This window comes from Diuraphis noxia, unplaced genomic scaffold, assembly GCF_037042655.1.
Source record: "Diuraphis noxia isolate RWA-SAM2 unplaced genomic scaffold, SU_Dnox_SAM2 contig0004, whole genome shotgun sequence".
Classification (NCBI taxonomy): Eukaryota; Metazoa; Arthropoda; class Insecta; order Hemiptera; family Aphididae; genus Diuraphis; species Diuraphis noxia.
Window position 1 is genome coordinate 57893387 of NW_028301714.1, and position 16447 is coordinate 57909833.

Genomic DNA, 16447 nt, shown 5'->3' on the forward strand with positions numbered 1-16447 from the left:
TGGTGTGTTAAATTTATAGCAGTGTTAACATTTTTATCCGTAGCTTAGTTTACTTTTTTTGCATAAGAGTACATTATAAGATGATAAGTAAATTAACATTCATAAATAAGATGATTTTCTAAGACTCTTTAATCGTTAAGTCTTAAATGTTATAACACATTTTATTATATAGTTGATACTTTTTTTTTTTGTAAAAACTAAAAATGAAACTAGTATTAAATATTTTGACAGACCCGTTAAAATTAATTTCTAACATATTTTTAAAATAAGTTAAAAACATACATAAGGAATAAACTTGAAACCATAAATACAATTTCAAACATTAGAAGAAAAACTTACCCTTATTACATCATTAGATCACATACTAAACAAACTTATATCTATGTAATATATCAAGACATAAGATTTATCAACCATGAATATTGAATTTTTAAATTAAAGACAAATGGCCAGACATTAATAAATAAGTTTTATAGAGTATATCATTTAACTATCTGATTGATAATTTATTTTATATGTAGCAGTATCAGTATTATAATTTTATTAACTACATTACAACCAAATACAACGTTGCCACCATGTTCTGAATGTTTTTATTTTTATTTATTGAATATATGGGTAGGAGCCCTTTTAAGCAAATATAGGATTTGTATAAACAGTTAAATTTGACATTCTTAATAATAAAAGAAAATAATATAGAATAAAATAAATAATAAATAGATACAATTTAAAGAGTAAATAAGATAACATAATAATAGTCTTATACATTTTCAAAAACTAATAATAGAAATGTGGGATCTGCATTTACACTAACTATAAGCACTTAATTGGGGCGTTACACATATAGTTGGAGGTAGACTGAGGAATATAAGGAGCAGTTGTTCTAGTTATCCCCAAGGAACCCTAAAGCTAATCTAGGAGACAAGGACGGAAGAATCATCTTTAATGTCCAGAAGCCCTTTCAGTTAAAGCCCCCAGAATGTCTACATTCAGCTAGGGATGACAAGTCAAGTAAATTAGAAACAGGAGTATAATCATGAGGCATATACACAACACTCAACAAATCACTTGTGAAATGTAGGAACCTATGCTGTACCCTTTCAATTTGACTGGAGTCAACGGATCCCAAACAAATGATCCATATTTTAGGACTGGTAGCACTAAAGCGCAATTCAATGACTTTTGGATAATCCCAGACAAAAATCTCTGGAAACCCTAATACTAGACCGGAGTTTTTAGAGCTTTACAGCAAATATAATGGGGGACAGAGTCTAGTTTACTATTAAAATTGAATCCAAGATCCATGATGCAGTCATCTGTTACGTCATGTTACACATATGATATCTGTTTAACCTAGATGGTACGAGAAAAAGATTGGAGAACGAATCCAAGCCGATTTCATGAATTTACATCTGGAGAGGTTAAAGGACAAGCCTAACTTTCCAAACCATTCAATAAATGAATTGAGATCAATCTGAAGATTTAGACATTCATCTATAGTACCTATATTTGAATAGAGTTTAATATCATCTGCAAAACAGAGTAGACGACATTTTTGCAAGTAACGATGGACACTGTTGATGAATAATGAGAACAATATTATATTTATTTATTTAAATTAATATCCAAAGATTATTAGGCCTCATTAAGAAAAACTTGTGTGGAGGCCAAAAAATGGATGATAAATGACCTCCCTGAGAGATCCCAAAAGTTGCTAGAAATAAATTAGATTTAGTACCAAAAACCTTTACTCATTGGTATTGATTTATTAGGTAGAACCGGAGCCTTATTAAGAGAGGCTTGCCTCTAATCTAACAAACTGTTGTTTGCTATTTCGATCAAATTAATTTACATTATTCATATATTACCATAAAATATTTTAATAAAGTATTTTCATCAATGTTTTTTAGTATGATCAGTGTGATCAACTATATACATTAATTGCAGAACTACATCTATTTTGTCTAAAAAGTTTATTTTTCATACAGATATGCATTGAATAACAATAAAATAATTTTAACAAAAAATTGAATGGAACATTTATAATTATGTCAATTTAAGAGGGTGAAAAAATACTGGTTGTTATCAATGAAATGAAATATATCTGAAATGATAATGATTAAAGATGTTTTTAAAACATATATAAAATTATGTACCTATGTGTAAAAGAGAACATAAAACCAAATTAAATATACAGTTAAACGTAAATACAAACTCCATTACAGACAATCACTATTCAAATTTAAAATACCAAGATAAAATAAATGTAAATTTGATAGAACATCTGGGCAATTATAAAGAATTTTAATTTTATCTCAATAGGTATATATCAATATAGAACTATTTCTAAATTCTAATAGTGATGAATTAAAATGTTAGTCAATAATTTTAATTAATTTACAACGGAATTAAACATATATGATGTTCGTAAATACTTACCAATAGTAATTTGTTGGCCCAACTGTAATTAGAATATTCCGAGACACGTCACAATCGAACACATCAGTAAATTTCAGAATATTGCAATTTATTTCCAAATCTAAGAAACTCGGATAACTTCAATTAAATAAACTTAATACTAATAAGTAACTATTAATTACGATTAATTTATAAATTGTAAATAAAAAAAGAATTTTAAAAAGTAGTAAAAAAATTATATTATATATTTATTGAATTGCTTATCGATGTAAATAAATGATATTATATTTTTTATTATCAAAATTATAATTATTGAACTTTCTAATTTTGCATCATTTTCGGACCGGTTGAAAACGTTTCAAATCAACTCAAAACGTTTTACGGTGTATTGATTCAAATTTGGTCATAGTTAATACGTCCTATCAATCCTATACAATGAATAAAATTGACAAAACGAACATGTTTAATATATTGTGAAATGTGTCATATGACATATACTTTAAAAATTAACAAAACAAGACAAGACACAAGACGTGGTCTACTCCAAAATAGATTTAGATAGATTTTGTCGATTTTGATAACGTTGAACATCGGATCATCGGAACATTCGCCTGATATTCAACCTCCCGATAAATACGTTTCTCCGATTTCCTCGGTATGATCTCCAAAGAGAATAAGAACTTGATCAGCAGTGTTTTGTTTATGGCGTGCTGTCATTACCACTATAAAACCGGTCACTGGTAATATTGTTGGACCAGACTGTGGGCCGTGGGGTTAGTTTTCGCCGTTTTCAGCCGCCTTCGATATTGTGATTAAATTTTGTTCGTTCTGTCTCCGACCTCCGTTGTTTATACGTTTAAGTTAGCTCTTCACTCTGTTTAATCTATAAATCGTAATTCTACCTACCATTAAAAATTATTTTTATTTATGAGGTTTTACATCATAAGGGTAAACAACATTTGTAGTTTCTTTAATTTATTTCTACGCTTACTCACTTAAATACAGTATTTTGACTATATTCAGTTATTCGTTGGTATCGCAAAAACGTAACGGAAAACCCGAGTTTTCGAACAGAAAAATGAGCGAAGAAGAACAACTTCCAACCGGATGGGAGAAGCGAGTTAGCCGGTCTACCGGTATGTTTACTTAATATTGTGGATTTATTTTCCGTATTTGGGAATGATGGAATTTAATAGTTCCAATCTGTTACCATTACTCTATTTAAGTTCTAGTTGCGTAAGATTTTAGCAATATCAAGTCATATGGTCATTTAGGTAAGTATTAAGTGTCTGGCTGAGACTAGACAGTGACCTATGAGTTTTTTATTTAAAATTTTGTTTGTAATTAGTTAAGTATTTTTTCCTAGTATATTTGTGAATAATCTCAGTTTATTCTTTATTTTTTGATCACTAAATTATCTGTATAACTTCAATTTTCTTTTAAATAATACAATACATAATAGATAATAGAGTATAATTATAATTAATATTTTATGGTTGACATACTGTCTTATACTTAACAGTATTTATGTTTGTACCTTGACCTTTCTTTGATTTTAGTGCCATATTGCCATACTATGATGAATACCTATAAGTAATATTTTGATTTGTATCATCTAAAAGAGAAAACATTTTAACTAAAACTATGAATTGAATGCACTTTACAACCTTTAAATGCACTTAAATTTACTATTAATGCACTAAATTAAAGTTCAGCTTACACGTTCAGTTAAACTGTGCAAATTGACTGTATGAACTCTTGTTTGCACAAACTAACTGTGTGTGTAAATGAAAGTTGTATGACTGTGCAGTAATATGCATTCAAAACATTTTTTTATTAGGTGCTCACGTTAAAAATACAAGGAACTATCCCGATTTTTGGAAAATAAATAATCAATTTTTATGTTTCCAAATAGGTAGATATTTATTTTACAAAAAACAAATGGATATTATTTAATTTATTTTGGTTGGTATCTTAGGTATTTCAAATTAAAAAATAGCCTGAAGTTTAACACAATGTGTGAAATAAAAAAATGAAAAAATAATCTTAGGATTGTTTACATAATTCACGAATTCAAATTGTGTGCTAGAAAAGCATTTACTTGCATTAAATATTTAACGTTTTTTTTGTTTATTAAATTCATAGCTATAAACTCGGTTATAACTATAAGTTTTCTTTACCTAATTTTTAAAAATACTCAGAGTTCGCCTATGTGTAGTAATTGGTTGTCCGAGCTATAACAAAAGTGTACTTAACACATTTGTGCGTATAATATTGACATTTTTAACACTATAAATAAAAGGGATTACAAATATAATCTTAGGATAGGTCTTTTCCCCCTTGGTTTACATAATATGATACTTGCAACAAAATGCATTAAATAAGGGTCTGTATAGTGTTATAAATTATAGTTTTAAAAATTGCATAAATTAATAAACCTAATAGGTATAGAATTGGACGGGGAATCGGATTAATTTTATTATAACATTCCAGGTCAAACTTATTACTTGAACTTATTAACTAAAGAAAGCCAATGGTCTGTACCAACAAAACCAGCATCTGAAAATACAGGCTCGACAAATTCTGGTCCGGAACAAGTACAGTGTAGTCATTTATTGGTTAAACATGAAAAATCACGCCGACCCTCATCGTGGCGGGAAGAACGTATTACTAGATCAAAATCTGAAGCAATTGACATTATAAAATGTAAATATATTTGTGTTTACTTAACTATAATTTGAAGATTTTTAATGAATTTTAAATTGTATATTTACAGCTTATCGCGAACAAATTGTTTCTGGAAAAGCATCATTTGCTGAACTTGCTCAGAAATATTCAGATTGTAGTTCTGCCAAACGTGGTGGTGATTTGGGACCATTTACTAGAGGCACAATGCAAAAGCCATTTGAAGATGCATCATTTGCATTGAAAATTGGAGAGCTCAGCGAACCTATCCATACTGATTCTGGTGTACACATAATTTTACGTACAGCTTAGGTCAACTTAATTAACTGTTTTCTTTTATAATTCAAATTTCGCCTTTTCTAATTTATTGTTTATTTCTGAGATATAATAATATATATTGGTCGCCTTATTTAATACTGATTGCCATTTATAAATATTTTGTTTGTATTTTCTATTTTCAACTGCAATGATTGTTTCTTAAAAAAAAATAATATTATATAATACAAACAAATATATAGAACATTTATAGTTACAGAATACTTATGACAGTTGAAATGTTATGCTGCTTATATTTTTTTATACATTATTTGTTTCTAGAAAAATATTGTGATATTTAATATTATTCTTTCTCATCCAAATTGTTCAGTTCATATTCATTTATATTCCTATTTCATAAATATTTGATATTTTACTCACATTTCTTGCTACATAATATAAACCTAATTGTCATTATTTAAATTAAATTAAACTAATACATTTTTACATAACAGTTTTTTAGGTCATAATTATACATTTTGAATACCTTATTTGACTGTTATGTACTTTTGGCTACTTATCGCCAGTCGTGACTGGTCGCCATAGTTATAATTACTAATTTTATCAAAATATCTCACTTTTTTGTTTTGGCATACTCATGCAATTATCATTGTTTGAAATAGTATATTGTCTTGTCATTAAATTAATCAACTCTTCTATTATTGTTTTTTTTCACATCTATTGTTTGTATAGCAGCTAATATTAACTAAATATTTTTCATACTCATGTCAAAATGATATAAGTACGAGAAAACACTGCTTTCCAATGAATGAAAATGTAAACAATGCCTTGTCCCTGTGCACAAATTGACCACCTGGTACTGATCTCATTTTGAAAATAGTATTTATTATGTTTGGTGTTAAATAATGTTAATTTGACGATAATTACGATCTTTATGACACAATATTATACTAAAAATCAGGGCTTGAAACCAAAAACGAAACCGAAAAAAATTGGATACCAGTATTATAATCTAAAACCAAAACCGCAAAAAATTTGATACCGGTATTAAATTCAAAACCAAAATTGGAAACCGTTGTTATCACATCTCAAATTTTTTAATTTTAATATTTTAAATAATGCCTTTTTTTAATTAACATAAATTATTTTAAAATGTACGTAAATACGTAAATCATGATTAAAATGTTGATAACCATTTCATTATTTGAAAAATTAATATAGTTGTTGTATTATAAATTATAATAGGTAGTAATGAATAATAAATAATATTAATTATTTATCGGTAGCACATTTGACAGACAAAGGCCCATATATGTGTCTTTAAAAAATGTAAATATTGTCTTTGGTGTAAAACAATGTGGTAATATAAAATAGTACTTGCAATAATAATTAATTATAATAGTTGATTATTATAGGTTACAGGAACCATAATTTTTTTCTGTTATAAATATTTAAAATTATGTTTTAATTTTTATAATTTTCAGTGTTCATAAATTTGTGTTTAACTATCAAAAAAAAAAAAAATTTCAAGTGTGAAAATACTTTATTATTGTAAATTTATAATCCTTTTTTACTATAGGTATATATTTATTTTGTCTTTAAAATAATCTAGTATTATTTTATTGTTATTCATCAAATTTATATAAAAAAAAAATCAGAACATGGAGAAGGTTTGCATCAGAAAAAATATAGCCTAGTGATAAATGTAGATACTATCTTAAAAGTTTTTAGACCATTGAAATAATTTTGTTCTAGGTTCCTTAAAGCTTGTAATTTGTAGTATAAAATTACAAAATCACTCTTTTTAAAATATTGCTCTTAATTTTATAGAAAATTAAAAAATCTTATTAAGTATTTAACTATTTAAGTATAATAAAACTATTTATAATTATAATTTAAAGTCTGCTTTAAATCTGTTTTTAAAAACGTAGAAACCAGCATACAAAACCGAAATCAAAACCATAATTTCCTTATATTGATATTGGAAAGTTGAAACCGAAATCGTAAAATTTCAGAACCGGTATCCAAAATCGAAACCGAAACCGAAATTTTGTAATACCGGTATTGAGAAATTGAAACCGAAATCCAAAAAGTTTAGAAACCGGTATCCAAAATCGAAACCGAAACCGAAATTTTGTAATACCGGTATTAAAAAATTGAAACCGAAATCGAAAAATTTAGAAACCAGTATCAAAATTTTTTCAATCGGTCTACCGAAAGCCCTGCTAAAAATTATAGTTTATAGCTAATAATAATTAATTTAAGACTTAAAAAATTATGAATAGAAGCCAGAAGTTTTTAATAAAATAATATTTGTCTGATCATGAATCAATATAATATAGATAATACTATTCGCATAATTATACAAATAAATTTGTGTCACAACTAATGATGGTACTAATATGATAATAGTATATACTAATATATTTAGATTTATATTGATGATTAATGAGTTGTAAGTCAAAAAGAAAGAAAATTAGGGACTCGACATTCTCACCAAATACTTACATTATTTTTTACATTATTTTTTATCTTTTTGAGCATTTAGAATTTTTAATTTATGACAAAATTGCCAAAAAGGTTTAAAATTATAATACTAAATACTGTTTTGTTTATTCTTGTGGTAATTAAAAATATTGTAGGTCAATATTAAATTCACATTTTTTTTTAATATGTCAGAAGTTATTATTTAAAAAAAAACTATATATTTGCATATTATTATTTTGAATTGTTGACACTTAAATCTTTTATCTTTTATCCAAACATATGTTTTAATTTTACAAAAAAGTTATTTTTTAATTATATGCCAATTGATATTTATTAGTTAAATAAGAAAAATATTTTTTCTCAGACAGCAAATTTACATTAGATAGTTAATTTATTAAAAAATACAATTTAGTTAAATATTAAAATATAAAATATATGGTAATAACACAAAAATACAAACAAATGATTATTTAAAATATTTTTTTCTAGATTTACTTGATGCAAAAGTATCTAAAACGTCATTAAATGAAAGTTTTGATATTTACAAGTTATTATATACTTAATATTGATAGGAAATAGAGGAAAGATTTATTCATTAGAAATACTCACTCCGACTACAGTTCAATAATTCATAAGTATTTAATTCAATTATTGTCTGTAAAATTATAATATTATGATATAAAATATATTTGTTGTAATCCCAAAGCAAAATCAACTTCAAGCTGGCGTTCCACTCATCGGTTACTCTCTGCAAATACACCACTGGGCCTATACCCATCATATAACAGAGTATAGACTATTATTACCTATGTGGCTATGTGTAATGATATTATATTAATATAGTACCTACCCATAGGCCTGCGCAGGACATTTTTGCTGAGGGTGCGCAGTATAAACAGATTGAATATTTTAGTATGTTATCTAGCCACATAATAAGTCAAGCCAGGATTAATAAAAAAAAAATAATAATTTTAATAATTGTATTTTTCTTAAAAGTCAATGTTAATGTCAATGTTAGTTGCCTGTGTTAATAATAATTATAAATTATAATTCAAGACGACGTACATAGACTTGAATTTTAATCGTGTTTCGTACAATATAGATTCGTACATACCAGTACTGGTAACACTCATCGTGTTACCGCGAGTTTGAAAAAAAATTATAACTTAAAAAGTATTATTTATCTATCTATCTATTTCTAAGCAGAGCCTGCTGGGGGTGCAGTTACATACCACCTGTGTGCACGCCTATGATGGTATCTTCCTTTTATTTGCAGCTTTTGAATTTTTCATAATCACCGTAAATTACGTAAATAGAAGGTGTATAGGTAGGCACAAACGTATACAAACTACCTACCATATAAATATAAATACCTTTTTTTATTACTTTTTTTTTTATAAATAAATGTATTTACAATCTGTAATATAATAAAACAATAAGTAAATTTTAGATTTTTTTTACAAGGTTTGGAGGCTTGAGTGAAGGCCGAAGGGTGCGTCCATTGACACTACTTCAAAAGAAATACCTAATGAAATACCTAATACTTAATTGTTATTAAAATAATAGCTATGATAATAATATTATTTATGAATACTGTGGTATACCTACAGGACAAGCTATATAATTCATGTGCTTTGATTCCTTCTGGTAAAATTGAAACAGCTCCACTAGTCCACTACATTCTACACAAGCACGAAGTTTCATTTGAATATAATTATTTTAATTTTCAGAAATCTGCCAATATTATCATGTATTGGTAATATAAGTAATACAATTAATTGAGTATTGTAAATCGTCCTTATACTGGCTTACTATTATATTCCCATTATACTGCATTATGTTGTATTAGTTATAATGATTAATGACAATCATCAGAAATCCGCCTCTTAAAGTACAGTAATATTAACAAGACTAAAATAAAATGACCTTTATAAAACAAACAGTACATATATGGAAAATTATTATTTTTTTATGTTTCTATAACACTATAACACGATGCAGTTTTTAAATTATTTTATTTATGTTCCAGGAAAATCGGCAATATGCACGAGTCGTTGCAAAATAATTTGCAATATACTGCAACGGTCATTATTATTTATTATGATATAGCAGGTGTTTGTTTTATTTTAAAAACAAAGTTTTGAGCTGCGAATTTTTATAATACAAGATTACCGATTATTAATAATAATTGTATTAAATATAGTATACCTATAAAGAGGTAAGTACTAAGAACCTTTTTACTCAATACAATATGTATAATTTGCATATCGTATTGATTTAATACGAAGGTCGGTTCTCTGTATAGAAATTTTATTATGCTCCATCATAAATGGTATTAATGGTATTACATTGTCTTTTGAATAAAATATGGATCACTTGTCATCAAGGCCAAAGATGAAGGAAGGTATCTACGTACAAACTAAGTTGGAAACATAAACGTTGGGCATTATATGCATTTATTAATTTATTATAATACTAGATAGTATATGTATTAGGTACCCAACGCCACCCTGTTTTAAAATGTATTATATACATATAACAACCAATATTTTTCCAATTTACTTCAGTTGAAATACATGATAAAATAATAATTATGAAAATTGAAAACTCCGTTAAAGTCGATACATCTATTTCGAGGCAGACTAATAGACAGACAGACAGACATCCAAATGTATCTGTTCGAGACTTATGCAATAAATCACATTTTATAGTGAAAATTTAAAAACCACAGTGAATAATATTTGAATAGATGATATTTAGCATTTTCAAAACGTAAATAAAAAAATAATTTTAATATAATTTTTGGTAGTAAACGATGTTTTTCATCATGTTTTTGGTGAAATATACGTAAAACATTTTAGGCTTACCTACGCTAGAATATAGCTAGGTGACATATATTATAGTCAAATTTCACTTTTTCCGAAATTAAATGGTCGAACTGCACTCGGGTTGATATCAGGAAACGGCTGAACTGCACTCTGTTCAAAAAGGGTATTGAATAAAAATGTTTAAAAAACAAAGTTAACTTAAATGTTCTTAAAATACTATCACCCCTTTCAGCTTTAAATTTAATCCTTAGCTGCTAAGGCTTAGCGTATTAATTATTATTTTTATACTTTTTAATTTTGTTTGTACTATAATGTATATTACAAGTATAATATAATATTTAATGATATTATTTTTAAAAAAGTATTACACATTTACCTCGCGATATGTGAATTATATTAACATAATTAAACTATATATTATACAAAAAATAATTTTTAACCACACGTGGTCATTGGCACGCTAATAATGATTGAAATCATTATTAGTTCTAAGACTGTAAATGAAAAGGAAAATGAGTTAAAGCTTTTTGAGCTTGAGTGCATTTCAAATATTAACTGTTTTTAACTCACGTGCAATTCAACTAATATAAATGCAATTTGATCTAACTTATTATAATTGACCGATAGAATAAAATGCTCGGTATGAAAATGTCTTCATCGTTAACCGTGCATATTAAAATATTGTTTCTTCATTGACATATGCGATCATACTTTTGACTGTTAGTTTTGATCCATCATTGCATAGATTTAGGTAGATCTAATAAGTTAATAAATAAAGTAATAGCTGAACAGACTGAACAGTAATGTATAGTCTATGGGGTAGAACTCTTGGAGGATCCAATGAGTTCAGAACCTCAATAGGATAATCCACTGGTTGCTCTTGATCGCAGTGTTCACCAGGTCTTCGTAGATAATTGAATGGGCTGAGATGGATGCAACTTTTTAGCCTACAACAATTAAAATGATACACTACTATTCTATGTAAGCAACCAACAATTTTGTAGTAAATCTTCATTATTTTTGGAATCGGTATCGGTATAGCTTCATATTTTTTGTATTATATACTTAATTGAGAGTATACCAATTTAACTAGGTAGTGTACCTTTGTTTTAAAATTTAATAATAATAATCCAGATTTTAAAATATTGCAAACAAATTCGTGTGTAATAAATGATACAATACCTACATTGTACCTACATTTAAGTCTTAAGTTTAAATCAATCGAAATTTACATGGTTTCTATTATTTTCAATTTATTATCCATCAATGTATTTAAAGGGTAGTGGTAGTATTCAATCTCTACTACTTTTATTATGTTTTTATTCAGGTATGATTATAAGTATTGTAGTTAGTAATTAACTACTTATGACTTGAATCAATGGATTTTAATTTAAACCCCGGAACTATATATACACCTGTCACCTATACGCTATAATATTGGATTATAATATATAGGTATACCTTAGTTTTACAGTTTCAATAAATCACGGCGTACATTTTCTACATAATATATCGGCAACGAAAACATTATGATGTTAAAATAAATCATTTCTCCTTTATAATCTACATGATGGTATAATAGTGATAAACATATATTATAAGTAATATCTATGTTATATATTAATAAAATGACTACCTAGCAAATATTGTAAGGGTACTGTATGGCCGCTGGATGAATTAGTGTACTTATCTCTCGATGAATTTTCCTTATTTGTATACCATTAGTAGAATAGGTACCTATGTATTATAATAATTTGTGTACTTAGAATTTTTATTTTTATTTTATAGGTGATAATATATTATAAATAATATATAACTATTGAATAAATTGCATTAAGATGTAGAAATTGCTCGATTGTTTAAACATTTGTTATCTTGGTCTTAGTCTCTTACAATTACATATTTAAAAATAATATTATTATGACACGACAAAAACACTCGTCATGCAAATCAGTCATAAATTACTGTTAGGTGCCTACCTACGTGATTTTTAAACAAAAACATTTGTTACAAAAATAAAACAGAGCAACGTTTTTGAGGCATCATAATAATACAATGAACCAACAAAAAGTATTATTTACATAGGTAGTGTTTATTACCTATATGGCTTTCGATAATTTTAAAGTTTAAAACAAACCCATTTCATCGATTATCGTCGTTTGAAGTAGGTAACAAATTTATCATGCAAGTGTGAAATATACTACAAATTGTAATGCCATTTATGTGTTGTTGTAAAGGAATTAAGTGAAATTAAAACATTTTTTCAGTTTCAAATTTTGCAGTGCATGAAGGCGTGGATGCAATTATAAATTTTTCAATGGGGTTTTTGTTTTGTAAGTATTTTTGTGATAAAAAAATGCACGATTTTAAAGTTAAATGTAACACTATTATTTTATAAATTAGTTCCTAATATTAAGTTTAGTTAGTACTGATTAGTTATATTTGTATTCTGTATTTATATCGGAGTATTGTATTAATAATAGCAATTTTTGGTTTAAAGACCTGAAAATTAAAGTGCTCTTAAATATTTGACATTTTTTAGTGTGTTTTGTTTACATTTTATTTGAAAAAATTAAATTTAGAAAAAATAAAAACAATGAAAATTGTAGTATGACTATATTATAGTGCATACTGAATTGTGATAATTATTAATATTACTCCTAGATTTTCTGACTAGTAGTACCTACTGAGTACTTATGATAGGTACTATATGAGTATACCTATAATTGTAAGTGTTTGAATTATAGTAATATTTTGTCATCAAAACGACAAGACATGGATCTCTTACAAGAGTATGATGCACCATGTATAATGTAGATTCATTTACGCAATTCAACCAGGATTCGTGAACATCCAAATAACTATTTTATAATAATTATGTCTTGATTTGGGATACGTTTTGATTAAATTAAGTTTCAATTCTAATATGGGTATATGTACTTAAATATTGGCTAATTAACCCCAGAAGTGTTCTATGGATGTAAGATATGTATTAAAATATATAAACTAATTTATGCAGGTACTTACTAATTTCTAAACATAAGAGCATTATAGACTATAAGATCAGGGTGTCCCACGGAGATCTGACAAATGAAATAACTTTTGTTCTAATCAATATTTTTAAAAAATGTCTTTTGAATATAGTTCATAGACACTTTCGCTACATTTTTAGAACACATTTTTTATTTTTATTTTTTAATACTGAAAATAAAAAACAACAATCGATAACATTTTTTTCGAAATATTCAATATAGCCAATTTATAAATCTGATGTTCAGATAAATGTATGTGGTAAAAACACTTCTTTAAGTCAAATGGGTGATTTTTTACAAATTTTTTAGATATCAATATTTATATTTTATAATATATAGTTAAACTCTTAGTGATTAAAAAAAAGAAATACTATAAAAGTGGTTTAATATCATTCCAGAATTTTGTATACTATGTTGATTCCGTCGGCAACCGAGTTCATATAATGTACTCATCATGCGTAGGATTGTAGTGATGTAGCATGACGGTAATATAAACAATAAAATATTAAATAATTAACTACATAATTCAAAACACAATGATCGTTAATCGCATTTATTATGATAATAATTTTGATCTGGCGAAATTAACATATTTTACATGACAAATTTACGGTGTCATTAGCTGACGTAACTGTTAGTTAAATTTTTAATGTAAAAAATATATTTCAGTAGAATCGATATAAGCTCCTATAAAGGAATACGAATTTTGGGTCAGATGAACCCCCGGACCCCCCGGGTACGTCACTGCAGATGGCATTACCAAAAAGGAATAAATTAATTCAAAACCACTATTTATAAGCTATCCATAAACACAGTATCGGCCGTTTTAGTTTTTCTGAAGCATACTGCACGTGCCTACTTCCTATAAAGTATAAAGTATGAACAGATTTTTGAAACCTTGAATTAATTATTATCACTACGGGTTAGGGAAATATGACTGTATAGTAGACTTCGGTTGTAGAAGAATTAGACGGTAAAATTTAAATTTTCTATTTGGAAACAGGTTTTCGCTTGAGGCGTTATTGAAGATTATAATTTGATGTTGCATGTATGTTTTTTTTACCTAAAACAGATTTACCTATAGACTTATATCTCAATAGATTCAAAAAGTTAAATTTAAAAGTAAATGAAATAAAAAAGGAAGCCTTCAATAAAATAATACAAACGATTTCATCACTTTCTCTAAAAATAAATTAAGAGTGAAATAAATCTAATATAAGTGTCGATATAAACACACGTGTTTCTCAATCTATCTACCAAATATAATATGCATACTAGTATTTATAGTCTAGACTAAAAATTAATTGATACGTGTTATGGATGTCATGGATGTAATATATTATTCAAAATAATGTTAGGTAGTAGTTGAATAAAAAGTTGACTTTTGATTTGACAAAAATAACTATTTGTACTTTGATATTTATAATTACCTGTATACTGTTAAAAACAATTAGATAATAACTATGCAAATACATTGTATGAGGTACATACTAATAATTTCATATATTATATTATTTATATTATATATATTATATTATATCATATATTTGTCTTGAATTTATATAACATTTTTGTTGTTGTTGGGAATAAGCCTCGTAAAGCTGGGGAAGAGTCACAGGATGGTATTAAATTATATTTTTTTATTAAGATAAATTCTTAGGACAAAATATTGTAATACTTATGCATCACCTATAGAGGGTTCACACAAGGGGCGTTCCAATTTCTATAAAATTATATCCCATTTTCATCTTAAAATTTCACCATTTGAAAAATTTCTTGTGGAGGTATAAACTTCGTTTTTTTTTTCAAATGAAAACCAACCACTTTATTGTAAATTTTTAAAAATATATATATATAATTCATTATTAATAATTATTTTGATGCATCAAAGTCGAATTCGAGCGAGTAGTTCTTGAGGTATTATAACCTTAAGTATTAAGTTAGTCCATAATAATAGACTTAGAGTGGCTTGGTGAAACGCGGTCGTATGCTCAATCTGCGGAGTCGCACTGAGCGTACGTACCGGCTGCAGTTGCTAGCTCCCGGATGGGTGACCACCCCGGATTTTTAGCAACATATCCTTGCCAGTTGCCAAACATACACAAACACGTGTTACAACCTTACCCACTTAAAAACCTACAAACAAATACATAAAAATAACCCCTACCGTACCACCCCACACTCAATTGCCTATGTTGCCGTGGGTTCCCCTTACAAAAAAAAATTAAAAAAATATAGACTTAGAACACATGGAGTCAATGATGAAAGTTAGATAAAAATGTAGGATACAATTTTTAGTATTATAAGAGTTGGACAGAGAGGTGTGACTAGGTCACACCGCTGTCACAGAGATAAAAAAATATATAGAATTAGTAAGTCGAAGCTATTAATGAACTATAAACATAAACAGTTCGAAATTAAAATTGTTTATTTATTTGGTTATTAACACATTTCGAGTAAATTAATACTAGCAATAGGTTTTCTATCTACACTATTATTTTTTCATTTACTCTACATATTATAGTTTATTACTCTAACAATATTATTTGAGTACTTCGACATTGTAATTTGATTAAGATAAATTTAAAATCAAAATAAATAAGTTGAATATGAATTATATTATAGCAATTAATATACTATAAATTTGCTAAATACTTATACCTATACTATAGTATAAATTCAACTTGCCTAGCTTACAATGTTCTTCATTTTTTAATTGGG

At 26.8% G+C, this 16447-nt stretch overlaps 2 protein-coding genes across 4 annotated transcripts in view; one reads left to right on the forward strand and one right to left on the reverse strand.

Moving 5' to 3' along the window:
• The window catches only part of Evi5 (ecotropic viral integration site 5), a 31881-nt gene extending 29191 nt beyond the window's left edge, over positions 1-2690 (reverse strand). The window contains exon 1 of one of the 3 annotated variants that reach the window (XM_089225396.1): positions 2440-2688. The gene's annotated coding sequence lies outside the window, so the exon portion shown is untranslated. Of the gene's footprint in view, positions 1-2439 lie in introns of all 3 variants that reach the window. The other 2 variants (XM_015523721.2, XM_089225398.1) reach the window with 2 other exon arrangements.
• A 507-nt stretch (positions 2691-3197) lies between these two features.
• On the forward strand, positions 3198-6075 carry LOC107173247 (peptidyl-prolyl cis-trans isomerase NIMA-interacting 1-like). Its single transcript, XM_015523701.2, has 3 exons — positions 3198-3554; positions 4912-5124; positions 5195-6075. Exons 1-3 carry the CDS (start codon positions 3497-3499, stop codon positions 5413-5415), a joined length of 492 nt encoding a protein of 163 aa, XP_015379187.1. The 5' UTR covers positions 3198-3496; the 3' UTR covers positions 5416-6075.
• Positions 6076-16447: the final 10372 nt, after the last annotated feature.